The sequence below is a fragment of the Bombina bombina genome, chromosome 1, assembly GCF_027579735.1.
Source record: "Bombina bombina isolate aBomBom1 chromosome 1, aBomBom1.pri, whole genome shotgun sequence".
Classification (NCBI taxonomy): Eukaryota; Metazoa; Chordata; class Amphibia; order Anura; family Bombinatoridae; genus Bombina; species Bombina bombina.
This window is the reverse complement of record NC_069499.1, coordinates 736,193,796-736,219,331: the sequence shown is the minus strand read 5'-3', so window position 1 is coordinate 736,219,331 and position 25,536 is coordinate 736,193,796. Positions and strand designations below refer to the sequence as shown.

The following is a 25,536-nucleotide window of genomic DNA, read 5'->3' as shown; positions in this document are numbered from 1 at the left end:
GTGGGAACGTAGAAAAGACAACAAGATCTCTGTATGAGAGTTTGCTTGTTGAAAAGATGGCACCTGAACAAATATGTCGTCCAGGTAGGGTGCCACTGCGATTCCCAGAGACCTGATCGCTGCCAAGAGAGCCCCCAGAACCTTTGAGACAGTTGTGGCAAGGCCAAACAGAAGAGCCACAAACTGAAAGTGTTTGTCTAGAAAGGCGAATCTCATGAATTTGTGATGATCCCTGTGGATTGACCCTCTTAGACCAAAGGAAGAATGGAACGAATGGTTTCCATTTTGAAGGACGGTATCCTGAGAAACTTGTTAGGTCTAAAATAGGTCGAAAAGTTACCTCTTTTTTGGGCACCACGAACATATTTGAATAGAATCCTAGACCCTGTTCCCTTACTGGAATTGGAACAATCACTCCCAGGAAGGAAAGGTCCTGAACGCAGTTCAAGAATGCCTCTCTTTTTACCTGGTCTGCAGATAATCTTGAGAGGTGGAATCTGCCCCTGGGAGGGAAAGTTTTAAATTCTATTTTGTAACCCTGAGATACTATGTCCATAGCCCAAGGATCTGGGACATCTCGTCTCCACGCTTGACAAAACAGGAAAAGTCTGCCCCTCACTTGATACGATCCCGGACCGGGGGCCGACCCCTCATGTTGATTAGACTCAGCTGAGGGTTTCTTTGATTGCTTCCCCTTATTCCAAAACTGATTGGGCTCCCAAAAAAGACTTGGACTGTTCCTGCTTGGAAGAGGGAGAGGAAAACTTTTGACCTTTGAAATTACGAAAGGAACAAAAATTACTTTGACGTCCTTTGAGTCTGTTCTTTTTGTCTTGCAGTAGAAAATACCCTTTCCACCCATAATATCAGAAATGATTTCTGCCAGACCAGGTCCGAACAAGGTCTTACCCTTGAAAGGAAGCGCCAGAAGCTTGGACTTAGAGGTAACATCAGCTGACCAAGATTTTAGCCACAATGCCCTGCGGGCTAGGACAGTGAAGCTAGACATCTTGGGTCCCAGTCTAATAACTTGCATGGAGTAGCATCAGAAATAAAGGAATTGACTAGTTTGAGAGCCTTAATCCTATCTTGTATTTACTCCAACGGAGTCTCTACTAAAATTGATTCAGACAAGGCATTGCACCAATAAGATGCCGCACTTCCAAAGTAGTCAATACCTCCTTTAACAGTACACAAAGGTGTTCAAGCTTAAATCTGACGTTTACTTCTTCAGCATCAGATGAAGTAATAATACTATCTGAATTTCACCCTCAGAGACAACTGACATATCCTCCTCATCAGATTTATGTGGGAGGGCAATCTGCGTAGCAGTAGGTGGAACAGAAACCTTACTATCTGAATGTCTAATTTTTCTCTTGCGTTTTCCCAGCATAGGTAAAGCAGATAATGCTGCAGATACCACAGAAGATACCTATGCAGTAAAATCTGCAGGCAAATAAACTCCTCTAGGAGGCTGAGGGGAACTGCAGGGCACTGTATGTGACGCCATAGAGGCTTGAGACGTTTGAGGAGAAAGCTGTGGCAAAGTCTGAACAGCATCATAATGAGAGATATTTGGCTCAGCAGGCAAAATCTTAATTTTTACACTCTATAGTCCTAGCAAAACATGGAGCACAGAATTGCATAGGCAAAATAATTTGTGCCTCCAGACATAGGCCTAGATTTAGAGTTGGGCGGTAGCCGTCAAAACCAGCGTTAGAGGCTCCAAACGCTGGTTTGTACCGCCCTCTGGTATTTGGAGTCAGTCATTAAAGGGTCTAACGCTCACTTTTCAGCCGCGACTTTTCCATACCGCAGATCCCCTTACGTCAATTGCGTATCCTATCTTTTCAATGGGATCTTTCTAACTTCCGGTATTTAGAGTCGTGGCTGAAGTGAGCGTTAGAAATCTAACGACAAAACTCCAGCCGCAGAAAAAAGTAAGTAGTTAAGAGCTTTCTGGGCTAACGCCGGTTTATAAAACTCTTAACTACTGTGCTCTAAAGTACACTAACACCCATAAACTACCTATGTACCCCTAAACCGAGGTCCCCCCACATCGCCGCCACTCGATTAAATTTTTTTAACCCCTAATCTGCCGACCGCCACCTACGTTATACTTATGTACCCCTAATCTGCTGCCCCTAACACCGCCGACCTCTATATTATATTTATTAACCCCTAACCTGCCCCCCACAATGTCGCCGCCAGCTACCTACAATAATTAACCCCTAATCTGCCGCTCCGTAAACCGCCGCTACCTACATTATCCCTATGTACCCCTAATCTGCTGCCCCTAACACCGCCGACCCCTATATTATATTTATTAACCCCTAATCTGCCCCCCTCAACGTCGCCTCCACCTGCCTACACTTATTAACCCCTAATCTGCCGAGCGGACCGCACCGCTACTATAATAAAGTTATTAACCCCTAATCCGCCTCACTCCCGCCTCAATAACCCTATAATAAATAGTATTAACCCCTAATCTGCCCTCCCTAACATCGCCGACACCTAACTTCAATTATTAACCCCTAATCTGCCGACCGAATCTCGCCGTTACTGTAATAAATGGATTAACCCCTAAAGCTAAGTCTAACCCTAACCCTAACACCCCCCTAAATTAAATATAATTTAAATCTAACGAAATAAATTAACTCTTATTAAATAAATGATTCCTATTTAAAGCTAAATACTTACCTGTAAAATAAACCCTAATATAGCTACAATATAAATTATAATTATATTATAGCTATTTTAGGATTTATATTTATTTTACAGGTAACTTTGTATTTATTTTAACCAGGTACAATAGCTATTAAATAGTTAAGAACTATTTAAAAGCTTAAATAGTTAAAATAATTACAAAATTACCTGTAAAATAAATCCTAACCTAAGTTACAATTAAACCTAACACTACACTATCAATAAATAAATAAAATAAAATACCTACAATTACCTACAATTAAACCTAACACTACACTATCAATACATTAATTAAATACAATACCTACAAATAACTACAATAAAATAAACTAACTAAAGTACAAAAAATAAAAAAGAACTAAATTACAAAAAATAATAAAATATTTACAAACATTAGAAAAATATATAATATATAATTTTAAACTAATTACACCTACTCTAAGCCCCCTAATAAAATTACAAAGCCCCCCAAAATAAAAAAATGCCCTACCCTATTCTAAATTAAAAAAGTTCAAAGCTCTTTAACCTTACCAGCCCTGAACAGGGCCCTTTGCGGGGCATGCCCCAAGAAATTCAGCTCTTTTGCCTGTAAAAAAACACATACAATACCCCCCCCAACATTACAACCCACCACCCACATACCCCTAATCTAACCCAAACCCCCCTTAAATAAACCTAACACTAAGCCCCTGAAGATCTTCCTACCTTATCTTCACCTCACCGGGTATCACCGATCGTTCCTGGCTCCAAAATCTTCATCCAACCCAAGCGGGGGCTGGCGATCCATAATCCATGAATTAAGAGGTCCAGAAGAGGCTCCAAAGTCTTCATCCTATCCGGGAAGAAGAGGCGATCCAGACCGGCAACCATCTTGATCCAAGCGGCATCTTCTATCTTCATCCGATGAGGAACGGCTCCATCGTGAAGACCTCCAGCGCGGATCAATCTTCTTCTGACGACGTCCAACTGAAGAATGACGGTTCCTTTAAGGGACGTCATCCAAGATGGCGTCCCTCGAATTCCGATTGGCTGATAGGATTCTATAAGCCAATCAGAATTAAGGTAGGAAAATTCTGATTGGCTGATGGAATCAGCCAATCAGATTCAAGTTCAATCCGATTGGCTGATCCGATCAGCCAATCAGATTGAGCTCGCATTCTATTGGCTGTTCCGATCAGCCAATAGAATGCCAGCTCAATCTGATTGGCTGATCGGATCAGCCAATCGGATTGAACTTGATTCTGATTGGCTGATTCCATCAGCCAATCAGAATTTTCCTACCTTAATTCCGATTGGCTGATAGAATCCTATCAGCCAATCGGAATTCGAGGGACGCCATCTTGGATGACGTCCCTTAAAGGAACGGTCATTCTTCAGTTGGACGTCGTCGGAAGAAGATTGATCCGCGCTGGAGGTCTTCACGATGGAGCCGTTCCTCATCGGATGAAGATAGAAGATGCCGCTTGGATCAAGATGGTTGCCGGTCTGGATCGCCTCTTCTTCCCGGATAGGATGAAGACTTTGGAGTCTCTTCTGGACCTCTTCAGCCGCAGGATTATGGATCGCCAGCCCCCGCTTGGGTTGGATGAAGATTTTGGAGCCAGGACCGATCGGTGATACCCGGTGAGGTGAAGATAAGGTAGGAAGATCTTCAGGGGCTTAGTGTTAGGTTTATTTAAGGGGGGTTTGGGTTAGATTAGGGGTATGTGGGTGGTGGGTTGTAATGTTGGGGGGGGGGGTATTGTATGTGTTTTTTTTACAGGCAAAAGAGCTGAATTTCTTGGGGCATGCCCCGCAAAGGGCCCTGTTCAGGGCTGGTAAGGTAAAAGAGCTTTGAACTTTTTTTAATTTAGAATAGGGTAGGGCATTTTTTTATTTTGGGGGGCTTTGTTATTTTATTAGGGGGCTTAGAGTAGGTGTAATTAGTTTAAAATTGTTGTAATATTTTTCTAATGTTTGTAAATATTTTATTATTTTTTGTAACTTAGTTCTTTTTTATTTTTTGTACTTTAGTTAGTTTATTTAATTGTAGTTATTTGTAGGTATTGTATTTAATTAATGTATTGATAGTGTAGTGTTAGGTTTAATTGTAGATAATTGTAGGTAGTTTATTTAATTTATTTATTGATAGTGTAGTGTTAGGTTTAATTGTAACTTAGGTTAGGATTTATTTTACAGGTAATTTTGTAATTATTTTAACTATTTTAGCTATTAAATAGTTCTTAACTATTTAATAGCTATTGTACCTGGTTAAAATAAATACAAAGTTACCTGTAAAATAAATATTAATCCTAAAATAGCTATAATATAATTATAATTTATATTGTAGCTATATTAGGGTTTATTTTACAGGTAAGTATTTAGCTTTAAATAGGAATAATTTATTTAATAAGAGTTAATTTATTTCGTTAGATTTAAATTATATTTAATTTAGGGGGGTGTTAGGGTTAAAGTTAGACTTAGCTTTAGGGGTTAATAAATTTATTATAGTAGCGGTGAGCTCCTGTCGGCAGATTAGGGGTTAATACTTGAAGTTAGGTGTCGGCAATGTTAGGGAGGGCAGATTAGGGGCTAATACTATTTATTATAGGGTTATTGAGGCGGGAGTGAGGCGGATTAGGGGTTAATAACTTTATTATAGTAGCGCTCAGGTCCGGTCGGCAGATTAGGGGTTAATAAGTGTAGTTAGGTGGAGGCGACGTTAGGGGCGGCAGATTAGGGGTTAATAAATATAATATAGGGGTCGGCGATGTTAGGGCAGCAGATTAGGGGTACATAGGGATAATGTAGGTGGCGGGGGTGTACGGAGCGGCAGATTAGGGGTTAAAAATAATATGCAGGGGTCAGCGATAGCGGGGGCGGCAGATTAGGGGTTAATAAGTGTAAGGTTAGGGGTGTTTAGACTCGGGGTACATGTTAGAGTGTTAGGTGCAGACGTAGGAAGTGTTTCCACATAGAAAACAATAGGGCTGCGTTAGGAGCTGAACGCGGCTTTTTTGCAGGTGTTTTTTTTTTCAGCTCAAACAGCCCCATTGTTTTCTATGGGGGAATCTTGCACGAGCCCGTTTTTTAAGCTGGCCGCGTCCGTAAGCAACTCTGGTATTTAGAGTTGCAGTTGCGATAAATATGCTCTACGCTCCTTTTTTGGAGCCTAACGCAGCCATTCTGTGAACTCTAAATACCAGCGGTATTTAAAAGGTGCGGCCAGAACAGAAAAAAGCCAGCGTAGCTAACGCACCCCTTTGGCCGCAGAACTCTAAATCTAGGCGATAGTAAGCATCTGTCAACAGAAACAGCATCCTGATCCATGTCCTACCAGAAATGAAAATTAATAAAATGACTACTGTCACTTTAACAAAAAAAATATTTATCCCACAAAGCATTAAACATGCTAATTAAGGCAGTTAAACATAAGGCAAAAACTTTTAGAACCTCTACACCTCACTGAGGTGCTCCTACCGTAACTATTTTATTCCACAGCAATAAGCAAATGAAATAACAATAAGTAGCTCACAACTTCCTAACTACTTAAAAGCAACCACTACTCTACTGAAGAGATTGACGTGGACTCAGCCAAACCCCAAATCCTTGCTTGCACGTAAAAGTACCCAAAAAAAGGAATTAATTTCTTTAGACACCAAACTTCACCTCCTCCATTGACAGAGGCAAAGAGAATGACTGGGGATTATGGGTAGGGGAGTGACACTTAACAGCATTGTTGTGGTGCTCTTTGCCTCCTCCTGCTGGCAAGGAGTGATATTAACACTAGTAATTGAATGACGTCGTGGACTCTCCGTATCTTATGAAAGAAAAGCAAAAAACACATCTTTCATTTGTTTACCAGAGGAAGATAAAAAAATATATATTTTCAATAGAGCATTTAATAATGTGTCATGTCAGCTCTTCCTGAAGCAGCTGAATAATTACTAAGATTTGCAGTCATCTGTCAATGTTATACTGATTATTAGATTCATGAAAGCTTTAATTAGAGAGAAGCTAGTTTGAAAAGACGCAAATAAAGGGGCTTTCAAATGATATTCAAATACATTATTACAGTATATCTGCAGATACACAAAAAACTGCTTTTCCAAAGATAGAATTTGCAAAGTCAGTTTTATGTATTTCACTAAAGCATGGTGTTTCCACTCTTACTAGTACAAGCTGCAAGTAAGTGTCTATGAAATAAAAAAGTCTAAATAGACTTAAAGTGAATGTAAACTTTCATGCATCAGTTCCCGGTTTTTAAAATTACTATTAAAAACAGTGGCACTTTCATTCATGAAACTTTACATTGCAGCGTTTTTTTTTTAATACTTACCTTTTTCTGCAGCCAAGTCCCCCACCGGCTTCTCATGCTGTACTTAGCACAGCAATGACGAAACCGGCTTCCTCCAATCACGGCGTGGCCTCGTAAAATGGTTGCTCTGGGGTGCACATCATAAAGCCGGTTTTGTCATTGCTGTGAATGGGACACAGCACTATTTACATCTTGGTTTAGCCTAGCACAACTTTCTCTCTTCTTCTCCACGCATAAACACAAACATTCTTTTGTTAGACCACTCACCCCTTTTGAGCAATTGTGTATTTCGTGACACGCATCACAACACATCGTCTCCTGGCAATACAGCCTTGTCATGACAAATAATAGACAACCACTCCCCAGTTTTATACACGGGTGGCATAGAGGGTTGAAACATGAGATTGATGCAAAGATTGACTCAAAATATTTGAGATTACAAAAAAAGCATCTGTTTCGGACCGGATACAAGAATCACAATACAAATTCCTGAGTAGGTGGTACTTGACACCTCAGAGGCTGAAAAAAATCTACCCACGTACTAGTGGTAGCTGCTGGAGAGGCTTGGAGGGGAAGGAACCATGCTACACGCCTGGTGGCACTTCCCCGAGCTGGGGGGGGTTATGGGAGTAGGTCTTTGAGGAAATGGGTTGGGTCCTGGACCTGGTGATTTGCCTCGACCCTGAACTACTACTATACCATGGTATGCCCAAGTTCAGTGAAAAGTCCAAACTCTCCCTATTCATCATAATGGTTAACAGTGCTAAAGAACTGATTCCCCGATACTGGAAGAAGTCAACCTTCCCAAGTCACTCGGAATGGAAGGCACGCGTCACCAACCTCCTGCAGCTTGAAAGATACCACTACCTTAAACTAGGTGAACCAGAAATCCATGAACTAATGCGTTTGAGGTGGGAAGGTACACCTTTGTAATTTCCTTCATGGCTGTGCTACTGCCCTTGCCTTCTGGAGGAGGCCTCTGCCCGCCTCACATGACTATTGCCCTGATTTGTTTTTTTTTCTTCTTTCTCCCCCATCTCTACTACCCATAACTTTAACCTATTATACTACTCCCGGGTAAATAGCGCCCGGCCCCTCATGCTATCTTTGGTAAACAACAGACTTTATAGTTCTACTAAATTTTACTCTGTTTTGCAAATTAAATTGTTTAAGGATGACTTTATAAAAAAAAAATACTTTGTAAGCCTGTTATATGCTTTAAGGGAGCAGGGCCCTTCAAGATGGTCTCTTGCTTATGCCCCCGCTTTTCCCTGTGTGGCATGGACAATTGTGTATTTTCTCTGGACATCTATGCTCTGAGCCCCCAACAAAGGTCTTAACAATTTAAGTTATAAGTCAAAATGCACTGTTAATGTTTGTATCGCATATTTTTATTTTAAATAAAGCTAACTTAAAAAAAAAAAAAGTTGTGAAAACCCTTAAACCAGAATCACAAAAACTACACACAGGGCCACATCCAAGTTATTTTTCTTTTTTTCCTTTTTGAGGCCCTCGGAAAAAAGGTATCAGTAATTTATTTTTAAAAAAAGACAACCCCACATTTCTGATTAGGCGATTAAATGTTTATTTCAAATTTTGTCAAACTGGGTATTACACATTTAAATTAAATAATTACAAATATTTTCCTGTGTAACTAAAATGTGATTTATATCTAATTTAGTGTAATGTAATATGGCCCACGGCCAATCCAAACATGAGTGACTGGCCCTCCATACTAAAAAGTTTGGACAACCCTAAATTAAAATGATTTGCTGACAAAAAAAAGCACAAAAACTATACTTAGGCACAAGAGAAAACAAGAAACCGGGGAACTAATTACAAAGTATATTTTACCTGAACATCAGAGTCGAATGAGAATAAGTTTTGTCTTCCTTCATTTCTACTTAACTTATTCAGTTGTTCGGTCTCTCTTCCATACTGCAATTAAACAATAAGAGAAAGAAAGAAACAAAAATTACATTTATTCAGTTTCTGCTAGAGGAGCCAACACACATATTTTAAAGACATGTACAAATGTGACAAACACAATTAAAAAAATAAAAATATAAAAAAATAAAACAAAATAAATAACAAAATGAAAAACTTATTAAAGGGATATGAAAAAGTTTGGTTTATTTTGCAACAAATTTCATGTGCCTATGAGTTTAACTCCTGCTTAAGGCGTTAAACAAATGCACTAGTGCAGTTCCGTACTGTCCACAGAGAAGTATACATATAGACCAGGCAATTAACAGCTACAGATGAACCTAATTAGTCTGTCTAAGTACTTAGGGCTAGATTACAAGTAGATTAAACGAGTAAATTCTCCTGTTTATGGGCACGCAATAAATAATCAGCCATTACAAGTGACTGGTTATAACTACTGTGAGGTTGCGGTAGCAATTAGCGCTCTGAAAATTAACTAGAGATCAGAATTCTGGTTAATTTTATAAATGTCCCCCAATTGGCCCCAAATTTAAGTATAGTGTGCATTTATATGGAAAAATAATGTAGAATCTTTAAATGTATTAAAAAACATTGCACAAAACAGTTTTATGGGGTCAAAATTAACGGTTGTGGGGTGTTAGAAAAAAACAGCACTGAAAAGTGCCTTTACATTGCGTTCTATGAGGACTGTGTGTTCTCAATAAATATATATGTATATGCTTATATACATATATATTTATGTGTTAATATGTGTATATACACATATAAAAACATAAATATATATGTATATAAGCACATACATATATATTTCAATTTGCTGCGCGACTTACCCCCCTTCGATGTGCTAGGTTCTGTGTCTCATGGCATGAGAACGAGGCAACCATTGTAGACTATGAGGCATATTCAAGAAATGTCTTGCGGACCTGATCCGACAGTGTGGACAGACTTAGCTGAATGCGGAGAGCAATACGCCAATGGGCCACCAGCAGGGGGTGTCAATCAGCCCAATCGTACTCGATCGGGTTGAATTGTTGCGATTCCTGTCCGCCTGCTCAGAGCAGGCGGACAGGGTTATGGAGCAGCGGTCTTTGTGACCGCTGCTCCATAACTTTTGTTTCTGGCGAGTCTTCAGACTCGCCAGAAACACGGGCCGTCAAACTCCTTTCGGAGCTTGATAGATAGGCCCCTCTGTAAGCGTGCGCTCGTGAGCGCAAAAATTCTCTGCCATGCAAACGTGAGCTAACTTGTATTACCAGAGCACATTTGCATGCGCTGGTATTACTAAGTGGAGTGCAAATATTGCTTTTGCAAAAGCGATATTTTGTGCTCCATTTGTAATCTAGCCCTATGTATTTCTATAGCTGTGCAGATCACCTACATTAAATGATTTTCTTTCATATTATTTAAGGGATTTTTAAGAGTTTTCCATCACTTCCACTATGTGGAACCCGATTTTGAGATTTCCCCTTTAATTTTATGTCCTGGTAAAATATATTGTATATATATTTTTTTCCTCCATATTATGCGGATCAATCTCAGTAAATGTAGGAGGTAGTACAAAAATATTCCATCCTCTGAAGGAAATAATTTAGCTTTAAGTAAGGTGTCTCACTGGCCAAAATACATACATCACATGCCAAGTTTCCAATTCTAACAAGTGTTGCAGAAGCTGTGCCATAAAATGTAATACCTTCACCAGCTCAGGATGCATGCTTCTTTCCAAACTCTCCATAATGTTTTCTGATTTCCCATGACTGCTGCCTTCATCATCTGTAAACAAAGAAAAGCAGATGTGTGCATCAGACTCCAGCATCACAATTAACATCTCATTCAAAGGCTTCATGTATTACAAATCATCTACTTTATTTTCAGTCAATCCTTTTCTGTTAACTACAGAAAAGAAAATCCAGGATTTTATTTATGGCGGCTGCCAACATATAAAACACATTTGCTGAAGTGATTTGGGACTTGAACAATGAATTCCAAAGTTATAAAAAAATTCTGGTTTAGGAAGACACAATGCTAAAAACTCACACTGCATTGCAGTTTGCTAGTTTTCTTTAGAGGGACACAACTCAAAATAAACTTTTATGATTCAGATAGAGCATGCAGTTTTAAGATACTTTCCAGTTTACTTCCATTATCAAATTTAGCACAGTCTTTTTATATTTACACTTTCTAGGGAATAAGATTCTCCTGAGCATGTGCAAAAGCTCACAAGGTATACGTATACTAGTTTGTGATTGGATGATGTCAGGAGGCTGGAAAATGGTATAAAAAATAAATTTGTCAAAGATGGGGTTATTGCCTGGTCTTTTTATCATGCACTTGTTAATTATGCAATTCTACTGCATTGAGTGGTCCTTGAGTGGAACGCTAGATCAGTTAAAATGGATAGCTTTCTTAAAACTATTTACAAGTTATTTAGTGTTGGGTAATCAAAGCAGCTGCAGGAACACCCTTTCAAATGAACAAGGCTCTATATCCCTACTCTATCCCTATTCTCACTAAGAGCCTGATTTTTGTTGCTACCTCTCGTTTGACTAGCTTTTCTATAGACAATACTGTGGTACTGAAATTTTCAGTAGAGGTTTTTTTTTTTGTTTTTTTCTACAGGCAGCTATTTTGAATGAAAAAAATAAAAATAAAGAAGCAATATGTAAACAATTTAATATACTCCAGTAGGTAAAATTGATCACTGGAAAAACATTAAAGTGGAGAAAAAATGGCAGTACATTGTTCCTTGGGACATTAAAGCCAAAAATATAAATATGAATATGAAAAAGTAGAATGTACATTTTCATGAACGGGGCCAAAATAGTAAAAAAAATTACATACTCTAATCCATTAAAATCCTGGATCAGCAGAGCTTTCTGCTTGGGACCAGCAGTGCACCATGGGTCCCGAGCTGCACTTCTACTGTGTGTTTAACCCCTTTGCGGGAGTTAAACACACAGGGCAAGATTTTAATGCTCCCGCTTGAACGTTAATTGAGCGTTAATTGAGCTAGAAGTAAGCTTGTATTACAAGTTCAAAGTGAACTGTATTTGCCTGCGTCCTAACCCGACGTGTGTAAAAAAACAAACTTAGATTATCGTGCGCATGATAACCTATTCCTCCATGGAAGTCAATGGAGCAAAAAAGTGGGGGGAAAACCTAACACCCTACTCGCACGAAAACCCGATCCTATATTCTCAAGTCCTTTAACCCGATATAAAAATATGAATATTTCACATTCCAATGTTCTTTGCATAGAAAAACATGTTCTATTTGTGAATAAATACATATTTCTACATATATATGATGGTATTTTGGCACTATGTATATATCTATACCAATATATATATACACATGATTACATATAGATAGATATATATTGATATACAGGTATGTAGGAATGTCTATTTATAAATACTTAGAACACATTCTACTATGTGCAGAACATTGGAATGTGAAATATTTACAGTAAATGCATAGTTTAAAACTTTTATTAAATATGAATATTGCATCAATATGTTTTTTATGTTTTTATCTACTTAAAGGGACAGTCAAGTCCCAAAAAAACTTTCATGATTTAAATAGAGAATGTAATTTTAAACAACTTTCCAATTTACTTTTATCACCAATTTTGCTTTGTTCTCTTGGTATTCTTAGTTGAAAGCTAAAACTAGGAGGTTCATATGCTAATTTCTTAGACCTTGAAGACTGCTTCTAATCTGAATGTATTTTGACCACTAGAGGGCATTAGTTCATGAGTTTCATATAGATAACATTGAGCTTGCACGTGAAGTTACCCAGGAGTGAGCACTGATTGGCTACAATGGATGTCTGTCAAAAGAACTTAAATAAGGGGGCAGTTTGCAGAGGCTTAGATACAAGGTAATCACAGAGGTAAAAAGTGTATTTCCATCACAGTGTTGGTTATGCAAAACTGTGGGAGGAGTAATAAAGGGATTATCTTTCTTTTTAAACAACAAAAAATCTGGTGTTGACTGTCCCTTTAACTGCAAAGGGCTCCAATGCACTTATATATATATATATATATATATATATACTCTGTATATATATATATGTATACATATGTATTTATGTTTATATGTGTGTATATGTCAGTAAATGCATATATACACTTATAAATACAGATGTACACACTCATATATATCTTTATACATGTATATGTATCTATCTCTATGTTAAAGCCCTTTGCCTGACTTTTTCTAACACCTGACCTCATATCTCTGTGCACATTTTTTTTAATATTTTTATTGTGTTTTTCTGAATGTAAATGTACTTTGTAAAGTATTTTTGATGTGTTTTGTGACACTTTTTTGTTTTGCTAACCTGACACGTATTAACTTCAATTGAGCTCAAGCGCTTGTGTGTACTTTCAACTTGTAATACATGCAAAAACCTGATGTGCGCAAATACCCACGATAAACCCCATATTGCTCACACATAACTATTAATGCTACACTTGGAATCTGGCACACAGTAGGGTAGGGTCAAAAGTGATAAAGTTACATGCTCAAACTTATTAGAGCATGTCATTTATCAAATTTAAAGTGATGGTAAATCCTAGCGTTTCTGAAATGCTAAGATTTACCATTGGAACAAATAAAGGGGATTTCATTCATGAAGTAAAAAAGTCTTCATGCTGAAAGCTCCTTTATTTGTTCCAAGCGATTGCCTTTATTGAGCTGCTAAGGCAGCCCACCAGCAGAACGCCATCTTTGCTATGTGGCAGAGAGGTCACATTTCCATCTCTTAGCCAATAGCCATGCAGGAAATCCGGCTTGGCGCCGCATATTGCAGCATCAAGCCAGATTTCACAAAATGTTTCAATAAAGTTGGAGATGCATATAATTCACAATTAGGCTTCCTTCAAAAATCATTTATTTTTTAAAAGGTAATAGCTTTGTGAGGCTTCTTGTCTACAACATGGCAAACATCTCTTTATTGATATTCTATGATTGAATTTCCGGGAATGCATTTTGTTCAGAAGTATACATTTTTTTCTGTATGTATTTCTATTTAGGCAACTTCCATTATTACATAATATATTATAAAACATCTTAAAAATGTCTCAAGGTGGAGGGAACCCCCTACTCCCTATATGAGATACATATTCTAACAAACATAGCGTACACAAGCTGCTAGCATTATTAAAAGCTTTATTACTGCATATCTTTCTGAAAAATAAACATTAAAGTAATGTGATTTTTTTGCTACACACTAACCACCACTGCAAATAATTGTGCAATCATATTTTTGCTTGTTAATTAGCAATTAAAACAAGTGATAACTGAAATAGCACTTTGAAATGAAGTAATAATTAAACACAAATACCCAGCCACATTGTGTCCTTTTTTCTGTCTCTTGAGAGATGCTGATAGTTACTATGCTTATGTTATGAGCTTGCAAGTAAAATTGAATATAATTTTCCATGGATACAGAGTCAAACACAAACCCATCCAAAGCAAAAGCAAAGTGATGGTTTGGTTGCCAGCTCACAGCTGCTAAATACACTAATATAAGCTTACAACATTCCATTAAAAAAATATAAAATGCAAAAAATAATAGTAATGGAGATATTTTATTCCTGATGGCTTCTGTCCTTGGTTAATTTTAATTGTTTGTTTATCCAAAATGCATTCAACTTCATCAGATTGGAGTAGTGTTATAGGATAAATGTGAGTTCAGTCTTATTTATATGTATGTAATAACAAACAAAATACTTAGGGGCCTAATTACTAACGTGCGAGCGGACATGATCCGATATTGCCGATCATGTCCGCCGCACATCGATGAATGCCGATATGTTGGCATTTATCATTGCACCAGCAGTTCTTGTGAACTGCTGATGCAATGACGCCCCCTGCATATTTGCTGCGAATCGGCCGATTCATATTGGATCGGGTTGATTTCACACAATGTCTGTCCGCCTCCTCAGAGCAGGCAGACAGGTTATGGAGCAGCGGTCAGAAACACGGCCCTTCGGAGCTTGAAAAATGAGCCCCTTAGTATCATTTAATAAGGAGTAAGTAACATGTATACATTGTTAGATCTCCCAATCGTCCAATATTTTGTAGGATAGTCACAGGTAAGTATGACGTCCTGCTTTCCTGCCTAAAGTAACATTTTTTTATGTACTGCCCAGCTTTGCCAAGGACAAGTCTCATCACATTTGCCTTTAGACTAAAAGTATATAAGTAAAAGCCATCTGAATATATCAGAAAAATATTTTTTCTAATGGTAGTGAAATGACTGCATCCATTTAACATGTAATAAGGCTACCTGTCACATTTTAGTAAATGCTGTCACTTCTTTGTTTCTTTAACCCCTTAATGACCACAGCACTTTTCCATTTTCTGTCCGTTTGGGACCAAGGCTATTTTTACATTTCTTCAGTGTTTGTGTTTAGGTATAATTTTCCCCTTACTCATTTACTGTACCCACACATATTATATACCGTTTTTCTCGCCATTAAATAGACTTTCTAAAAATACCATTATTTTCATCATATCTTATAATTTACTATTAAAAAAATTATAAAATGAGGGAAAAATGGAAAAAAACACACTTTTCTAACTTTGACCCCCAAAATATGTTACACATCTACAACCACCAAAAAACACCCATGCTAAATAGTTTCTAAATTTTGTCCTGAGTTTAGAAATACCCGATGTTTGCTTGTTCTTTTTTTGCAAGTTATAGGGCAACAAATACAAGTAGCAGTTTACTATTTCCAAACCACTTTTTTTCAAAATTAGCGCTAGTTACATTGGGACACTGATATCTTTCAGGAATCCCTGAATATCCCTTGACATGTATATATTTTTTTTAGAAGACAACAACAAAAGTATTGATCAAGGCCCATTTTGGTATATTTCATGCCACCATTTCACTGCCAAATGCGATCAAATAAAAAAAATTGTTCACTTTTTCACAAATTTTTTTTTCCACTGAAATTATTTACAAACAACTTGTGCAATTATGGCATAAATGGTTGTAAATGCTTCTCTGGGATCCCCTTTGTTCAGAAATAGCAGACATATATGGCTTTGGCATTGCTTTTGGTAATTAGAAGGCCGCTAAATGCCACTGCGCATCACACGTGTATTATGCCCAGCAGTGAAGGGGTTAATTAGGGAGCATGTAGGGAGCTTCTAGGGTTAATTTTAGCTTTAGTGTAGTGTAGTAGACAACCCAAAGTATTGATCTAGGCCCATCTTGGTATATTTCATGACACCATTTCACCGTCAAGTGCGATCAAATAAAAAAAAACATAACATTTTTCACAATTTTAGGTTTCTCACTGAAATTATTTACAAACAACTTGTGCAAGTAAGGCATAAATGGTTGTAAATGCTTCTCTGGGATCCCCTTTGCTCCGAAATAGCAGACATATATGGCTTTGGCATTGCTTTTTGGTAATTAGAAGGCCGCTAAATGCCGCTGCGCACCACACATGTATTATGCCCAGCAGTACAGGGGTTAATTAGGCAGCTTGTAGGGTTAATTTTAGCTTTAGTGTAGTGTAGTAGACAACCCAAAGTATTGATCTAGGCCCATTTTGGAAAATTTCATGCCACCATTTCACCGCCAAATGCGATCAAATAAAAAAAAAATCATTCATTTTTTCACAAACTTTAGGTTTCTCACTGAAATTATTTACAAACAGCTTGTGCAATTATTGCACAAATAGTTGTAAATGCTTCTCTGGTATCCCCTTTGTTCAGAAATAGCAGACATATATGGCTTTGGCGTTGCTTTTTGGTAATTAGAAGGCCGCTAAATGCTGCTGCGCACCACACGTGTATTATGCCCAGCAGGGGTTAATTAGGTAGCTTGTAGGGAGCTTGCAGGGTTAATTTTAGCTTTAGTGTAGAGATCAGCCTCCCACCTGACAAATCACACCCCCTGATCCCTCCCAAACAGCACTCTTCCCTCCCTCAGCCAACAATTGTCCCCACCATCTTAAAATAAAAGGATCCCCCCTTAGCCCCCAACCTCCCTGATCCCCCCCCCAAACAGCTCTCTAACCCTCCCCCTCTACATTATTGGGAGCCATCTTGGGTACTGGCAGCTGTCTGCCAGTACCCAGTTTACAAAAAAATATATATTTTTTTATTTTTTTTACACTTTTCTGTAGTGTAGCTTCTCCCTCCCCAAAGATCAACCCCCCACCCCCTCCCAGATCACTTAGATCAGTGATTTTCAACCTTTTTTTTGCCGTGGCATACTGTGGATTGTGTGGCTGTTTTAGGGTCTCAGGTATTGGAAAGGACCTTGACGTGGTACCTGAGCTTGTCCCATTTGGCCAGATGCGGTGACTAACCTTTCCATTTTTGCTTTTAAATCTTAGCTGAGAGCTTGTAAGTGAGTGCTGGGTTTTCTCTGTGTGTTGTATTAATTTGTTTTGTAATTTTCCCTATGGTTCTTGCACCCAGACCTGTCTGGGGTTAACTGCTTCTGGCTCTGGGGACAGCACAGCTTCCTGTGAGTGCCAGTGGCACCCAGGGCTGAGTATGTTGCAGGGTCATGGGATGTGTACCCAGTCCGGTATGAGAGTGCAGTTCCCTTCCGTGTTTTGTATATGTCTAGGGTGATTACATATTCCTGTGCACCCTTCCCTTGTTTTCAGTTTGTTTGGATTTGAAAGCTTGCATTGTGTGGCTGTTTTAGGGTCTCAGGTATTGGAAAGAACCTTGACGTGGTACCTGAGCTTGTCCCATTTGGCCAGATGTGGTGACTAACCTTTCCATTTTTGCTTTTAAATCTTAGCTGAGAGCTTGTGAGTGCTGGGTTTTCTCTGCGTGTTGTATTAATTTGTTTTGTAATTTTCCCTATGGTTCTTGCACCCAGACCTGTCTGGGGTTAACTGCTTGTGGCTCTGGGGACAGCACAGCTTCCTGTGAGTGCCAGTGGCACCCAGGGCTGAGCATGTTGCAGGGTCATGGGATGTGTACCCGGTCCGGTGTGAGAGTGCAGTTCCCTTCCGTGTTTTGTATATGTCTAGGGTGATTACATATTCCTGTGCACCCTTTCCTTGTTTTCAGTTTGTTTGGATTTGAAAGCTTGCATTGTGTGGCTGTTTTAGGGTCTCAGGTATTGGAAAGGACCTTGACGTGGTACCTGAGCTTGTCCCATTTGGCCAGATGCGGTGACTAACCTTTCCATTTTTGCTTTTAAATCTTAGCTGAGAGCTTGTAAGTGAGTGCTGGGTTTTCTCTGTGTGTTGTATCAATTTGTTTTGTAATTTTCCCTATGGTTCTTGCACCCAGACCTGTCTGGGGTTAACTGCTTGTGGCTCTGGGGACAGCACAGCTTCCTGTGAGTGCCAGTGGCACCCAGGGCTGAGCATGTTGCAGGGTCATGGGATGTGTACCCGGTCCGGTATGAGAGTGCAGTTCCCTTCCGTGTTTTGTATATGTCTAGGGTGATTACATATTCCTGTGCACCCTTCCCTTGTTTTCAGTTTGTTTGGATTTGAAAGCTTGCATTGTGTGGCTGTTTTAGGGTCTCAGGTATTGGAAAGGACCTTGACGTGGTACCTGAGCTTGTCCCATTTGGCCAGATGCGGTGACTAACCTTTCCATTTTTGCTTTTAAATCTTAGCTGAGAGCTTGTAAGTGAGTGCTGGGTTTTCTCTGTGTGTTGTATTAATTTGTTTTGTAATTTTCCCTATGGTTCTTGCACCCAGACCTGTCTGGGGTTAACTGCTTGTGGCTCTGGGGACAGCACAGCTTCCTGTGAGTGCCAGTGGCATCCAGGGCTGAGCATGTTGCAGGGTCATGGGATGTGTACCCGGTATATATATATATATATACAGCCAAAAAAACAAGAAGGGGTATATGCACTCTCACCAGCTACCATCAACTGCCAGGGTGCTCTGTGGGGAAATTCATCAGCAAAATTGAAATAAGCACTCACTGGTCTTCAGATAACATATCCAAATAAAATTTATTAGTACTAATTTTGCTGATATATATATATATATATATATATATATGTATATATATATATATACACACACACACACATACTGTGCTGTAATGCCATGCCTCCTACAAACTATACGTGACATATTGACATTCATTCACAAACAATCATAATGATTGTCTGTGAATGAATGTCAATATTTCATGGCTGTAAATGATGTCTGCCTTATGAGCCTGTTACATCAAAACAAGCAAAATTTTAAAAATATGTCACACTGTTGTCAGTCTTCCATGGCACACCTTAGGATCTCTCACGGCACACTGGTTGAAAAACACTGACTTAGATTGTACATTTAGAAATGTATTTCTCCCTCTCTCCCACTTAATTCACAGAAATTGTTCCATAGTGTACTGGTTCCCACCCGCTCCCCGTGCACGCGCCCGCCACCCCAATGCACGCGCGCGCGTCCGTGCACGGGCCCGGCTTCCCCACCAACCTCTACAGACAAGAAGCCATTGATGGCCGCCCACCCGCCTCCTATGTCGGCTCCCACCCACCAACGATTGCGGCCATCGATGTCCGGTGCAGAGAGGGCCACAGAGTGTCTCTCTCTGCACCGGAGGGGTAAAGAATGTTATTGCAGGATGCCTCAATATCGAGGCATTACTGCAATAATCGGAAAGCAGCTGGAAGCAATCAGGATCGCTTCCACTGCTTTCCAAGACCGACGCCGTACGCCGCCGTTAAGGATATTTTTTTAAAGAATGTACGGCGTACGCCGTCGGTCATTAAGGGGTTAAAGAGGCAGTAAGCCAGAATTAAAGGAATAGTAAGGTAAACATTTAAATGTGCATAGTGTATTTCAATTAGAAATAGAAGTATTTTGCAATATACTTGTATTAGCAAAAATGTTTCTAGTAAACTTATTACCGTTTTTCTCACATATGCTATGAGGACCTGTGCACCAGTATTCAAGTTCAGAAAGCTAGCTAGATATTTTTAGAACTTTTGTATACATAGTGCCATCAGAAAGATAGTACAGCACTGTAATCCAAAAGGTAATGTCTGTTTTAAATAAATATAGAATATATTATGCATTTTAGAATAAACAACCCAAATCAAAGATACAAGCAGAGAAGATGTGACTTACTAGCAGGGGGAAATTATAATCTTTTTAAAATGTAATATTTTAAAAAAAAATCTAAATAAAAAATCTGGATTTGGAATTCTGCATTTGTGGATTTGTAACTGTAATAGAAGGGAATTTAGAGGTGCCTTACAATCTCATACTCTATCTGGATCATGCAAGTTTTCTTTTGACTCCCTATCCTTATACACTCAAAATGTATTTCTCATAAAATGTTTATGCATATTTTTTTTTTTTTTTTTTTAAAAACCTTTGTTTTAATGTTTGCTGCTTTTCCTGTAATTTAGGTCTGAAAATTGAAGTCATTCCACGATCCCTGAAAGGCTGCAGTGCATTCTGTGAAATGCAAAACCCTTATCCATAATCCTCCCAAATTTGGCACAGTGATTGGCAGTTTATATTCCTACATAATTGGCTGCAAAAAAATGTGTACAATAAATAACATTCAATAGGCTTTTCAAAGGGTTTGGGCCTGCAAAACAATGCACATTTTCCTAACAAAATAAAATTAATTTTGCTTTCACGACTTTTAAAATGTAGGGACACATTTCTTGTGTAAAAAAAAAATAAAAATATTTTAATGTCTCTTTGAGGAAGCTTTGGTAAAGTAAAATGATCCCATAGTCAGCTACTCTATAAATACCAACTTTTCAAACCAGGCCAAAATAAATTTGAGGATGTCAATTCATATAACTGCACCTTCTTACTTGATATACTTTGGGATTAAAACCAAATTATATCCTGTGCATGTACAAAATTGTTAGACAAATATATGTTTCTAACATTTTATACCTCAAGTTAGCTATAAAAGATTAGAGATTAAAAGGAAGCCAATAAAACTCACCATCTTAAAAACTCAGGCAAAATATTAAAAAAATAGTTTTTCTTATGAATTACTTGTTTAACCCAAAATTAGAGCAGTTGAGATTGCTTGATTTCAGCTGATTCCAGCCAATGTGTGGGCTGAAAAGTTGGCTTCTATAGAGTAGACCCTGTAATTGTATGTGTTAAACTAATCTAAGTGCATAAAATCCAGATATTTCTATTTTTTTTACAGACAGTCTGAATATCAAGAAATTGCTGAGTTAAGAACTATGGTTTTGCATGGCTAGTTTAAAATAGAATAGTAAACTATTTATGCTATATTTTCATTGCAGCAGAAAGGTATCAGCACTTGGAGCAAATAGTTTGAATGGCCCTTATTGTTTTATTAATAAAATGTAACCTTGAACAGGGTCAACCGTGTCTTTCTTTTCTTGCACCAAACTCTCTGCGTTGATCTGAATAATTTTTTTCAGTATCACGAGCCAGTCCTCCATTTCCTGTTCAGTTTCAGCAGCCAGATAATGACTTGACTTATCTAGCATTCTCAGCTCAAAAGCATTGCGACGCATCTTTGGACACTGAAACATAAGAATACATTTTTTTTTTGTCATTTTATTGGAAACATAAATGTTGCTAAAGAAGCCAGTAATAAAACTGGAGTAGCTCAGCCAAAATTAAATTCAGTATTTGCCAGTAGCATGCTATATAGTGTTTTGGTTTGTTTTTTAGACTTTTGTATGGATGCTGCATTTATAAAACACATAAAAATACTTTTTGAGTAACATTAGCATTTTGTTTGCACTCAAAAAAAATCCCAACTGAATCTACAATCCGGATTCTCTGATACTCTCTGGTCTGGGAGATTATTTAAGACATTTTATATATGCTGGGAGGGCCTTCAAATAATTGTAAAAGCACAACATGTTGCTTGAGAGCTATTTGTCTCACTGTGGGCCTGATATTCAAAAGCTCACTGGCATGTAAAGAAATCATCATATTTTTTAGACCTTATATTGTAATGTAGGTGTCTCTCCTTCACATCAAGAACCATGTATAGTTAGATAAATATCTTTCAAATTAAAATGTGTGTTTCTAACATTTTTTAGGGACTTCTCCATACTGACAAGATGCCCTTAGATAATCTCACCTAAGCGGAGAGCTTTTGAATATCTGGCCCAAAGCGAGGTTATGTATGTGGGGAGACATATATTTGTATATTACACTATTATGCTCCATGGAGTAATACATTACTTCCATTTTCTTATTGGAACTGCTTTACAGAGGATAATTTAAAACACCCATGTTTCATTTAAACATTTTTTAACTGGGTAAGGACCATTTGTGTATGTATATATATATATATATATAAAGTTTGGATTTTATTTTATTACATTTTGACCCTGGATTTCTTTCAACTTATTGCTATATATATATATATATATATATATATATATAAATACATATAATCTATGTGGAATTGGAATATTGTAATCTACTGGTAGATCTGGCATGTTTTGCACAAGCATATTGATCTTTATGGTCTCAAGAATAAATCTGGTGGTTTGTAAGATACAATCTGAAACAAGCACTAATCACACAAGTAGATTAAATTGATAGACATTAAAAGCTAGGTCTAAATTTACTAATGTTTGGGTTCCTCTGCTTTTTTTTTATTATTTTGCTTAAATCTGTTTATTTAGTGCTGTCAGACTTAGGTTATCTGGGCTTTTAGTTTAAGTAAAACCAAATTATTATCAGGATAATTAAGTACCTGTGTCACGTCGATACATGAATCCAGGAAGATGCAACCTTTGGATTCCTTGGAATTTTTCTCATCCTTGCAAGAGTTCAAGATGTAAGAACCATCAGGGAGCTGGTTTAGGTAAAAATATCTTCTTCTGAAAACCTATTAAATTAAAAAGAAAAAAAATGATTGATAAAACAATTTTTTCTAAGATGAAATGGAGAAAAGTAATGTCACATATTTGGTCATTTTTGTTCAATGAGTTAAAGTATAAGTAAAACAGGAAACACCATTTCAAGAGAATAATACAGTTCATTATCATTCACAGCAAATGGTCCTATATAACCATAAAGATGTTATATTGAAAAAAACAAGATATAAAGTATGATGTGTCATATGTAATTGCTAAATTTCAAGTACCGTATGAGAATAAAACTGGGAGACCAGTGTGAATATAATTAGCGGACTGCCCCAAAAAACATAAATTATGCTTACCTGATAATTTTCTTTTCTTTCAATGGAAAGAGTCCACAGCTGCATTCATTACTTTTGGGAAATAAGAACCTGGCCACTAGGAGGAGGCAAAGACACCCCGGCCAAAGGCTTAAATACTCCTCCCACTCCCCTCATCCCCCAGTCATTCTGCTGAGGAACAAGGAACAGTAGAAGAAATATCTGTGTGAAAAGGAGCCAGAAGAATAAAAAAACAAAGACGCCCCACATAAAAAAGACGGGTGGGGAGGTGTGGACTCTTTCCATCGGAAGAAAAGAAAATTATCAGGTAAGCATAATTTATGTTTTTCGTCCTAAATGGAAAGAGTCCACAGCTGCATTCATTACTTTTGGGAAAACAATACCCAAGCTATAGAGGACACTGAATGCCAAAACGGGAGGGTACAATAGGCGGCCCATTCTGAGGGAACTAGGCCTGAAAACCACTACCCAACAAAACATCGTCCGAAGCCGAGAAAAACAGAAAGGGAAAAGGCCCCAGGGACACTGACCAGCAGATAGCCCAGAAACCTAGGTAGAGACCGCAACATCAGACACAACTAAGCCAACAGTCCTCCGGAAGACACCGTCGCCCAACAGTCGGTCCCCCACCACACACCCCTTACTAGCGAAGGGAACCCCCGCCGAAACTCCCAAAGGAATAAGGCATGGAAAAATCAAATGGGAACCGAAAGGTACCACAAACTCCATAAAAGGAAAAACCCCCAATCAAACTAAGCTCGCAAGACCTAAAAGGGTCCTGACAACAAGGGGAGGCAATGCCCAATCCAAAAAGAAACCACAAGGTTTAGAACAGAGAAAAGGTTCTCCCAACATCCTGCAAAGGATTGGAACAGCTAGCTAGCACTTGGTCAAGGCGCAAACAGCTGTAGCTGGTTTCAAAGAGCAACCCTTCACTTGCCGGGCAGCAAGTCAACCAGCGCCTAGGAACAACTGAAAACGGAGACCAAACATCCGAACTCAGAACCCTAAGGAGTTCTGGCAAAATTACATGTAGCAGACCCAGACGAGGTACACACCTGAGTAAAAAAAAATTTGGCACGAAGCGTGTCCATCTTCAAGACATCCGGCGCAGAGCATCCTCTTCAATTGACGTCTTCTTCAACAATGAATTCTCCTTTAAATGACATCATCCAAGATGGCATCCCTTGAATTCCGATTGGCTGATAGAATTCTATCAGCCAATCGGAATTAAAGGTGAAAAAATCAATAGGATTGAGCTTGCATTCTATTAGCTGTTCCAATCAGCCAATAGAATGTGAGCTCAATCCTATTGGCTAATTGGATCAGCCAATAGGATTGAAGCTCAATCCTATTGGCTGATTGCATCAGCAAATAGGATTTTTTCACCTTTAATTCTGATTGGCTGATTCTATCAGCCAATTGGAATTCAAGGGATGCCATCTTGGATGACGTAATTTAAAGGAGAATTCATTGTTGAAGAAGACGTCGATTGAAGAGGATACTCTGGATGTCTTGAAGATGGACCTGCTCCGAGCCGGATGGATGAAGATAGAAAATGCCGTCTGGATGAAGACTTCTGCCCTGTTGGATGAAGACTTCTGCCGCTTCGTTGAGGACTTTTGCCGCTTCGTTGAGGATGGATGTCGGGTCTTCAAAAACTGTAAGTGGATCTTCGGGGGTTAGTGTTAGGCTTTTTTAAGGGTTTATTGGGTGGGTTTTATTTTTAGATTAGGGTTTGGGCACTTAAAAAAGAGCTAAATGACCTTTTAAAGGCAATGCCCATCCAAATGCCCTTTTCAGGTCAATGAGGAGCTTAGGTTTTTTAGATAGGATTTTATTTGGGAGGTTCAGTGGTGGGTTTTACTGTTGGGGGGTATTTGTATTTTTATTTACGGGTAAAAGAGCTGATTTCTTTGGGGCAATGCCCCGCAAAAGGCCCTTTTAAGGGCTATTGGTAGTTTAGTTTAAGATAGGGTTTTTTTTTTATTTTGGGGGGGCTTTTTTATTTTGATAGGGCTATTAGATTAGGTGTAATTAGTTTAAATATCGGATCATTTCTTTTTTTATTTTGTGTAATTTAGTGTTTGTTTGTTCTTTGTAATTTAGAATTGTATTTAATTAATGTAATTAATTTAATTGTAGTGTAAGGTTAGGTGTTAGTGTAAGACAGGTTAGGTTTTATTTTACAGGTAAATTTATATTTATTTTAGCTAGGTAGTTAGTAAATAATTAATAACTATTTACTAACTATTCTACCTAGTTAAAATAAATACAAACTTGCCTGTGAAATAAAAATAAAACCTAAGCTAGCTACAATGTAACTATTAGTTATATTGTAGCTAGCTTAGGGTTTATTTTACAGGTAAGTGTTTAGTTTTAAATAGGAATTATTTAGTTATTAATAGTAGGTTTTATTTAGATTTATTTTAATTACATTAAAGTTAGTGGGTG

The 25,536-nt window shown here is 38.1% G+C and overlaps 1 protein-coding gene across 3 annotated transcripts in view; it reads right to left on the bottom strand.

Moving 5' to 3' along the window:
• DOCK11 (dedicator of cytokinesis 11) overlaps positions 1-25,536 on the bottom strand; it is a 923,283-nt gene that overhangs the window by 728,943 nt on the left and 168,804 nt on the right. For all 3 annotated transcript variants that reach the window (XM_053699249.1, XM_053699251.1, XM_053699250.1), the window contains exons 7-10: positions 22,636-22,770; positions 21,265-21,442; positions 10,641-10,720; positions 8,858-8,941 (exon numbers count right to left, since the gene is read on the bottom strand). In XM_053699249.1, coding sequence (XP_053555224.1) covers positions 8,858-8,941; positions 10,641-10,720; positions 21,265-21,442; positions 22,636-22,770 — 477 coding nt within the window. The remainder of the gene's footprint in view (positions 1-8,857; positions 8,942-10,640; positions 10,721-21,264; positions 21,443-22,635; positions 22,771-25,536) is intronic.